Below are 9,964 nucleotides of genomic sequence, written 5' to 3'. Positions count from 1 at the left end.
GTCTATGATCACACTGTATCGTCTGTCTATGATCACACTGTATCGTCTGTCTATGATCACACTGTATCATCTGTCTATGATGTGTGTTCATAGCTATATGGAAGTTGAAACCACACCCGCTAAGAGGTCAAGTCTTTGGAGAACACAGTTACTTAACAAGATGAGGAATCATTCCTTAGTTTTTGTCATCATTGGGTTGGGTTATCACTACTTCTATGAACAGAAAGAGAATGATCTTGTGGGGAAGTGAGAACTATTAAGTCCCATAGGATTGAGTTGAAGATTTCAGTCCCTCTGTCTCTTTACTTCATTCTGTGAGCCCATCTGGCAGATCTGACAGAAGAACATCAATCCATTATCCTGCCTGGGAAGTCAAGTATGACATGTCCACCATGTATTACCTTTTGTTCCTTCATTTTCCAACCTTCAAATCCTGAGCTAACTTCATACTAATTATTTTAGATATTTTCACAAATGCTCCTAATAGGTAGCATTTGGGTTGCTCAACTTATTTTACATTTGCATGAACTTGTTATCTTACATTACTTTCTGTTTATGCAGGAACAGCTTCTGTTTTTTGTTGTATTGCCAACTAATTGGTAAGTGAAACACACCTCCTACTTCAGAGCCATGGGCTGAGGTAGCTTAGGAGAGCGAGTATGAGCTTAATGAGTACAGACATGAGCAGATCATTTGGCCCAAACTATATTAATCAGTCTTATCTTTAATATGTGAGTATAATCAGAGTAAGTAAACAAAATGGCCATTGAGAGAAATTACTCTTAAGAAGAAATCATAAGCTGCCTAGGTATGTGGTGTTCTCTTTGCAAAACAGGAGTTTTCACCCCAGAGAGATAAACAGGATAACATTTAACACAGAATAAACCACAAACCATGTATTTACCCAAGATTGTCTGAGTGACTTCTGGATAGGGTGTGATTTGAGGTTTGGGACGTGGACGGCGGACTTTTTTTGTTGTTGAAGCTGATGGAAGAAAATTTAGAATTTACTCAGTGCTGGTGAGTCCATAAACTCTGCCTAGGATGATATATCTTGTCTGATCTTTATTTATTTATTTATTTATTTATTTATTGATTGATTTTAAGCCTTTAATAGTTTGAGATAAGAGAGCCTATCATTAAGGTTTAAATTTTTCTCTAGTATATTAACAGATTTCTTTAATGATTGAAAATCCTCTAGAGCCAAAAAGCAATAATTACATTTAAGAAATATAAGTTAGAAGGGATCCCTGTTTTTGAACATGCCTCTAAACCCTTGATTGGTTATAACTCCACATTCAACTCTAGTGGTGTGAAGTTTGAACCAACTCTCCAGTAATGCTTTTAGTTAAGCGTAACTGTGCCTGGGGAAGTTCTTGCACTTGGTGATTTACTAGAGTAAGTGTTTTTGAAACAACTGCAGAGTCAAAATCAGTTACACAGAACTTGAATGCAGAAAGTAAACTTCTCATATGAGCTTCACTGTTCCACCACTAGTGCTTCACTAGAGGCCTAAAGGAGAGCCAGATGTCATAACTATTCAAGGAGATGCCGTCTGACAGGACACAATTTCAAGGCAGCACACAGATCAGATAGCTGTCTTGAACTAAGACAACATTCCTTTCTGTTGAAAAGTAAGAACATCTTCAACACTGTGAGACGAGTCGTGTGGCAGGATGACACCAGGGGTGTCGCCACCACCTTCTCAGCAGTCATAGCAAAGCTCAGTGGTGAACAGACATAAGTACCCACAGAAGGATGTAAAGAACCATTACCTAGAATTGGCTCAGGAGTGATAGGTCCCAGGTCTGCTGTGAGAAATGATCAAAGGCAATTTAAAACAAAGAAATGATAAACCCACCAGAAAAGCCATCAAATTCTCCCCAAATAGGAGGTTTATCAGACTAGTATAGGTTCTATAGTCAACAACAACAACAAATTCCAAAAAGTCTAAAGTTTCTATATAAGAGTCATGATAAATATGATTATTGATATGTTCAATGAGACACAGTGAATATTAACTTCACTGTACTGAAGAAAAGTTAGACAATGTTTGACTTTGTTGAGAGTCTACTTGGAGAAAAAGATGAAGACTTATGTTTGAGCAAAAGCAAAAAAGAGCTAGCCTCGGACAGTTAGTTAGTCCATGGAACTGGTCACTACATCTCTTCATTACCAAGGCAGAAAAGACCTGGCTCTGAATAGCAGCAGGATATGCCGATGGGCTCAAAGCAATATTGAAGTTGGACATCTGTGATCTTCTTTGTGGACTTTCCAAAAATAACATTCTTCAACTAAGCAAATAGCACCCTTCTCAGTCAGGCCACACTCTGAGTTCCTATCTTTCATTGTCACTTCCCCAGCCCTCCAATACAAGGCACCTTCTTGTCTCTGTTTGTAGGACTTGAGCCCATTCTTACTGGCAAATCTATAAAGCCTAAAGGTTTCAGGTTACACATATTAGCTCATATATACATTTTTTAACTGAAAAATTCATTTATGTGCCTAACAGTTGGTAAAACATTGACTACCCCCCCATCCTTTACTTCCATTCATGAAAGTTGTTCCTTTGGCCATTTCTTACCTCTAGTACATAGCTCACAGATGCTAATGTGGCATTTCATTAAATAAACAAAATAGTTTTTGTTTCCAATGTATAATCAAAGAGCAAAGTATAATTAAATTTCAGAGGAAGAAAACAAAAATGATTCTCAGGTATCAAGGAATTCTTCATGAAAACAGCACAGGGAAGTCTAGGGACTGGCCAGAATACCATGCTGGTGGTAACTGCCTCCTAGATCTTAAGCTTTCACCCTTAACTGCACGTGTAGCTACCACTCTGGCTATACCCAGAGAAGAGCTACCTGAGCCAAGAGCCACATTTACCTGATTTAGTCTGAGGTATCTTTGGGCTTGGGGTTGCTTTGTATTTGGGATGTCGATGGCGAGTTCTTGGTTGTGATGTTTTTGGAGCTAGAGAAAGCAAAGTGGTTACTGTGGTTGTATGAGTTCAGAACTAAAGAAAGATGACCATGTGAATGTAAGGCTTCTGAGACCTTCCCAGACTCCCAAGTCTGGAGAAAAAAAAAAATGTCTCTTTGGTCTGGAATTACTTCTTGGTAATATATATGTAAAACCATTTTGATCTGGACCGTTGAGACAGACTGAATGACATTGTTTTTGTTACTCTAGCATCAGAGAAGTTCCAGGCCTAAAGAGAGTCTGATGCATGGTACATTATCACATCAGAGAGACCTGGGTTAACCTGCTTTTGGATAATTATCCTTAGAAAGACTCAGCTTAAGGATACAACTCGTAAAATTAGCATTTTATATGTGTTTTACACCTTCTAAAATCACTTCCATACAATGAAAGTCTTTTCATATCTTGAAAATAAAAAGAACTTAAGAACCATAGCTTAAGGGGTAGGCACTCTGAAGTGGGTCTGACATTTATTTTGAATGTAGACTCCTGAGTACTGAGTAGACTCATGGACTCTGTCAAGCATTTGTAAAGCAAGATAATGGGGGTGGGGTGATATCTACAGGAGCTGCAGAGAGGCTTGCAACTAGTTAATATGCTTTAAGTACTCTTGATACATTTAAAATGTGAAGTATAGTTAATGATAAGACATTTTTGTGAAAGAAAAATTCCCTCACCCAGATAGATATGAATCAGACAATAAACAGAGAATGAAAAGGCTAAAAAGAAGATAAAGACTAAAATGCCATTACCTAATTTTGTCACAGATGCCTGGGTTCTCGTAATCACAGGTTCAGTGTCTTTAGTAGTAACTGACCAAAAGCAATACATGGCAGAAATTAAGAAACATACAAAGTAATTTATCTTAAAGGTGAAATATTTTAAGCCTGTTATTTTTTTCTTAAGGGAATAAGAGATAGTTTATTTCACAGATATTTTGAATGACTACAGTGCAGAAACACAGATTTAGATTACCCTAAATTCCATGCTTCAATGTGGAAACAGTTTCATGAAGTGTGTATAGTTTTATAGAACAAAGAAAGTCATAAATCAAGGCAAATTTCAAATACATTGGTGGGTACATTGAAGAGGTGGGTATAGCAAGATGGTGGAAGCTTTTCTATAGGTCTAACACACTATCTGATAACATTCTTAATTTTTGGATTGATGGAAAAGGTCACAGGATGTTAGTTCTGACACAGATGTGATAAAGCAATGTAAGACTGTTATGTTCAAAAGCATTTGTAAAGTCTAGGGAAACTCTATTACTGCCAATAGCTGGCCAGATTCTCTGCCCACTTATACTGTAAGTCACTCACGCCATTTTTACCCAGAATGGCTGTGAAGTTACTGAAAGCATCTTCCTGTATTTGACCATCTGGTTCTATCTATTCTGACACTGTTGCTCTATAGTCGTATGATGTGGTATACTAACTTATTCTGAAAATGCCTATGGAGGCTTGTGTTGTATTTCAAACACATTCACCGCCATTATTTTTGATGCTTGTTAGAATAGGAAAAGTATTGTCAACTCTACCATTTTCTGAAGATTTGTGACAAACACACAGATGTAAACCAACAGCCTTCTGTTTATAGTAAATCTGTTGCTTACTATGTTTCTGTGTTTACTTATCTCAAAGGGATAGTTTACATGTAATTATTCAGTGTGTGAACAGATATGGAGGGCTGGCAGTGTTGCTCAGCAAAGGATCCCTCGTGTAGCATGAATAAAAACCTAGTTTCAATTCTCAGACCCTCCCAACTGAAAGAATAAAGATAATTCAGAATAAAAGGGAAATCATACGACTTTTTTTTATCTCAGTATATGTGATTTCTATTAGTGAAATAAATCTTCATAGACAAGAAATGAAGAATTACAATTCTGGTATTAAATTAGTACTCTTTGTATTATTCTTTTCATTAAATCTAGGAGATTTCATGTAAATTTCGATTTTCTCATAATCTAAAGTCCTCTAAGCATTGGTATAGATATTGACTTTCCCTGATTGTTCAGGGAACCAAAGCATGAAGCTGGCTGAAAAGGCATCAGGATCAGCATCCAAATTAAATGATACACAGAGATGATGAGGGAAGGTTGGACAAGATGATGAAGTCATCGTTAGGACTTTTCACAAGATGAATGTCTCAGCAGAAAGGTCCATTCACATTTGAATATTGTGGAATTCAGGAAGAAAGGATCATTATCAGAACTGATGAGCCATTATCATAAGCTTCAACCAGCTTTATGGTCTCACACACATGCAAGAAAAGATTCAGGATGTCCCTGCTTTGAAAGATGGATGGACAAAGACTTCTGGACGTTGGCAGTATTAGGTGCTGCAAGCAATCTGTTTGACTCTGAAGGTCAAAGGAAGGATCATGACCAGGTGCTTTTAGCTGAGCAGATGCAAGAATGCCTAGCATCATGTTAAAAATGGCCTCTGCCAAATATAGCAAGTAACAAATAAGACAAAGTCTCAATGATGATGAAACTGAACATACAGATGATGAGAGAGATGAGAGGCAAACTCTTAGGGAAACATGAACTAGAAAGGCATGTGTTACCTATGGCAGGGGCTTCACTTCCAAATGTGACCGGCTCATGGACTGCAACATCAAACATAAGAGACAGATGAAGAGAAAACAACCTTAGATATTTAGTTCACAGATAAATAGCACAGTTGATTCTGGCTTGATGTAGACTGCTTTCTTGATGAGAAGATCTCTTAGTAAATGAGAGTTTGAAACTGGTTGGAATCTTAGGAGAAATTTTCAGTTGTAAACAGAATTTGCAAAGCTATTATATAAGTTTTTTTTTTTTTTTAATGTTGTAGAAAACCACCCAGTTACCATTTAAAATATCAACAGGTAGTTCAAAGGAAGCTAGTCACTATGTGGTAAGTCTTACAGTTGTGCCCATTACTGAGGAACACGTTTCCTCCTGTGTGCAGTATTGAAAAATAGCTAGCAAAATCACTTTAAATTTTCACAGGTGCAGAAAAGTTCAACTGATATTCATTATAAACTCAGAAAGGCCTAAAAATGCTTTTTATAACACATGGGATACATAAGACTATCAGGTATAAAATGTTCTTATTTCATATATGCAGTGTGAATATTTTCAGAAGACAGAACAAAATAACAGTGCTTTGTTATATTATTAGTTTCATATAGAAATCATTTCAATGACATGTCCAAATATAAAAGTGTGTTAAACTAGGACAATGGGAATTATGTTTACCAGATTTAGTTGGTGGCATATCAGGTGTGGCTTTGGGTTTACAAAGCAATTGCTTCCCAGGGTATTATAATTAGTTAAGCTATGAATGTGGAAATCAATGTCATGTGTATACTCTTTTCCCATGTACATGCTAAGGCATTGAAAATGTAAGGGATTAATTACCAGGCTTGATTTGGGGTACCTCTGGCCTGCGTGTAGCTTTAGGTCTCTGGGGTGGTTTGGGAACTAGAAGAGAAGGTATTTAAAATTAGCATAATGGTCATGGTTGTGGCTGTCAAAATTAAAGATGTATAAGCTGAGAAACACTCTGTGTAGACTCAATTCAAATATAAAAATAGTCCCTGGAATGGTGGAAATGATGCTCAGTTTAGCTCTTCATTTGTACCATTAGTCTTCCATGGAAGAACAACCTTAAGAAAATGCCTAAAATGTCTCTTTGAGTCAAAGTACTATCATAGGACTTTCTTCTTGAATACACTATTTAAGGACTAAGTATATCATTTTTACTGCTTTGCTTTTCCTTTGGTACAAAACAGTAAGATAGGGAATTTTAAAGTTGCTCAAGAAGAAACCTGGAAAATTACCCATAAACATCTGGTATTAACACAAAAAATACATGGCTAACGATTTGGGGGAAATTCTTAAAATGATCAGAGACAAACTGAATTCTGAGAAGTTACAGTAAAACAAATATAGTCACAATATTGCCACTAAAAAGAATAAAAATTATCTTGGAACACTATCTCAAGTTGCAAAGACAAACCACCCATTTTATACTGGACCCCAGATCATAATCAGCCTATGGTATCCAAATGTACTAAAATATTCACCAATGGGAAACGAAACTGGAAAAAATGTATGCCATTTGTTTAGTCCAGGATGACTACAGACATCTGTGAGGAAGAACAGATGGTTCTCTGAACACCAGGACATGTGTCAGCAGAGAATGGGGAAGCTGTGCACAAGACCCCAGAGCTTCCCTACACCAGTGTAGCAGACTGTAACTGGAAGAATTCTCCAGCTTTTAGGCTCTTCCCACCCACACAGGAAATGAAGGAAAGCATGGTTGATGGTGTGATGGGGTGAGAGAACATCAGTCATGCCTGGGTTGGAGACCATGAGAAGAAAAAGTGACAAGACAGCAAGAGAGGCTGGAGAATTACCAATTGTGGGTATCAAGATCTCCGGTGGAACAGTGGCAGGTTCAAGAGCTATGGAAGCAAAACACCGAGAGCACTAATTATACCATGGAGTGAGTGATATTCTAAGGAAGGCTATACGGTATCCTAAGGCAGAAGCTGTACGCAGAGTCTCCTTTTTTTCTGACTATGATTTCCCTTTTGCTCTTCCTATTCAATCCACTCTTGCTTTCCTGTACCCCAGCAGTCTTCCATACGGACCAGCTGTAAGACTCTAAGGGTTCTTACCCTAACAATCCACTTAGTGGGCCAGCTTTTTACCTTGTACACTTACTAATCACAAGTCAAGTCATGGGTGCATCATTTATAACATGAATGTCGAGAGTAGATATACAGGTCTCAAGTATACCAATCCACCATATTGTTTCCTAAAGCTCAGCTGTTTGGAGGGGTGGCAGCACACAGACTAGAAGCCACATCACTGCATCTATGGTAACCGGAACCCTAAATGTCACATTTACCAGGCTTGGACTTGGGTACTTCTGGACTACGTGTGGTTTTAGGACGGAGTCGGTGGCGACCTGGTTTTCTGGTCTTGTGTGGAGCTAGAGAAAGGAAAATTTCTAGTTAGCAGAGAAAGGGTAATGCTAGAAATTGAGAGTAAAGGTTAGCCACATATTTAAACCTCTTGATTCGATGCAATCTGGGCACATTCTGTTTTGCCACTTTTTTGTTGTTGTTGGAATGCTTTTATTTCTCCAGAGGTGTCCAAGGAGTGCTCCCACTCTTTTTACCAACACCCTTGCCCTAATTTGGCTCTCTGTTGTGGTGTAGAGTACAGACCAAAAGCAATCTGATGAAGATTTGATTCTCATTTCCAAGCCCAGACTTATCACCCAGGGAAGGCACAGCAAGAACTCAAACAGGGACAGAGGCAGGCTCCTAGGAGGGATGTTGCTTCCTGGCTTGCACCCTGCAGTTTGTTCTACTTGCCTCCCCACCCCCACCCCTTTTTTGTCCCAGGTGGCTTTGCCATTTTCTGTCATTACCCAGTTACATAAAATGTGGAGTTTAGTTAGGTTTTTTTTTATGTTGTTTTGTGCTCTCTCTATCTATCTTCCTGGTTTCCTTTCTCTTTAGAGTCTGCCAAAGATTTATACACTTTCCAAAGATCTACTTATTCTTCCACTTTGAGACAGATATTGAAAAATCTCAAAATTGGTGAGCAGTGCAGAGGAGAAGGTCACACACAAGTTTTGAAGCTATACTATCAGGAGGAACTCGAGAAAAATTGACTTTCAGAAGCACTAAGAATTAAAAATTTGGCTTAATATTACAAAGCAGGAGATTTTTTTTTCTACTTAGCACTAAAGAGACTCACATGTAAACAATAGGGTAAAAACATCTTGAATTTCAAAATTATGTTAAGGGACACTTTTTTTTAAAGAGATATTTGTAGGCTAGAGGTAGTGTAAGATTTTAAAAATTTAAGAATAATCAAGAATACAAAAGCTAATGGACACTGATGTATTATTACTCTATGAACATGGATCTGAAGGAGTGACCCACTCAGTAATTGTATGGCCAACCAACATTATTATTACTGACACTTTTTCAGAGCTCTGGCTCCTGAAACCACATGCAAAATTATCAAGGGGGAAACCAAATCAAAGGAAAAAAGTGAATGCAAAATGGACTAAAATGTGGGATATGCTCAATTTTTAACTCCTAGCTTGAGCAAATTATAAGTGGTGAAATTTTATCCACATGAGATTTCTACTGAAATCAATTCCTGAGGTTTTAGACAAAATGAATAAAAATGTAGCCAGCTAAAAGTTTGGAGAAAGAAGTGGAAAAAGGGCAGAGGCCTGGGCCTTTGGAAGCTGTGGATGTAATCCACTAAGCAGGAGCTTTTGTTGTGAAGGAAACTGTGTGTAATTGCTAGCACGGATGTGGCTGTTCTTTGGTTGGTTTGGTTTTCTTTTTTCTCTTTTGAAGGAAAAGACGCTCTAAGTGTTAGCTTTGCTGTTACTTTTTCATTTGTCTTTTTCCCGACTTCTAATGGATTATCTGGTGACACATACAGAATTTTCAGATCTGGAACAATCATCTTGCTTTTCAAGAAAGTCTGCAAATGTTAGCGTTTTGAAAAGGGAGGGAAAAAAAACCACCTCCCAAAGGGAAGCACAACTATGCCTGTGGATGCCAGGAGTCTCCACTGGAAATAACAGGTTAGAAGCAGCTAGGGAAAATCTCCTTGAATATGATAGGTCACAAGGCAGTATGGCTTGCATGGGTGTCCCAGAGCCTCTGTCCAGCCAAGCCCAGGCACAGGGTAAATGTTCTTGCAAAAACAGCTGCAAAAAAGAGAGAATCTGAAGAACAATTAAGTATTTTTAAAGTGAAGCAAATCTAAGGACAAAAGTTGAATACAGAAAGTGATTCAGGCCATCCTCCCACTTTGATTCAAGGAAGCTGCTTTACCCTTTGTTGACTGTGCAGATGGTCGACTCTCAGCTTCTGGGGCTGCAATGAAAGCAAGTAGTGTCAGAGAGATGCTGAGGGGTTCGCCTAAGGCAGAAACTAAACATTCTTTACCATA

The 9,964-nt window shown here is 38.1% G+C and overlaps 1 protein-coding gene across 35 annotated transcripts in view; it reads right to left on the bottom strand.

Annotated features, from left to right (window-relative positions):
* The window catches only part of Abi3bp (ABI family member 3 binding protein), a 229,041-nt gene that overhangs the window by 68,004 nt on the left and 151,073 nt on the right, over nt 1–9,964 (bottom strand). For 22 of the 35 annotated variants that reach the window (XM_031364086.1, XM_031364088.1, XM_031364093.1 and 19 more), the window contains 9 exons: nt 9,847–9,888; nt 7,884–7,967; nt 7,387–7,434; nt 6,386–6,448; nt 5,548–5,589; nt 3,735–3,794; nt 2,887–2,973; nt 1,776–1,811; nt 905–985 (listed from right to left, as the gene is read on the bottom strand). The exons of 8 other annotated variants lie outside the window; for them this stretch is intronic. In XM_031364086.1, the coding sequence (XP_031219946.1) occupies nt 905–985; nt 1,776–1,811; nt 2,887–2,973; nt 3,735–3,794; nt 5,548–5,589; nt 6,386–6,448; nt 7,387–7,434; nt 7,884–7,967; nt 9,847–9,888 (543 nt within the window). The remainder of the gene's footprint in view (nt 1–904; nt 986–1,775; nt 1,812–2,886; nt 2,974–3,734; nt 3,795–5,547; nt 5,590–6,385; nt 6,449–7,386; nt 7,435–7,883; nt 7,968–9,846; nt 9,889–9,964) is intronic. 5 more of the 35 variants (XM_031364089.1, XM_031364116.1, XM_031364113.1 and 2 more) reach the window with 5 other exon arrangements.

The sequence above is a fragment of the Mastomys coucha genome, unplaced genomic scaffold, assembly GCF_008632895.1.
Source record: "Mastomys coucha isolate ucsf_1 unplaced genomic scaffold, UCSF_Mcou_1 pScaffold12, whole genome shotgun sequence".
Classification (NCBI taxonomy): Eukaryota; Metazoa; Chordata; class Mammalia; order Rodentia; family Muridae; genus Mastomys; species Mastomys coucha.
Note: the sequence above shows the minus strand (reverse complement) of the source record. Positions and strands in the feature narration are given on the sequence as shown.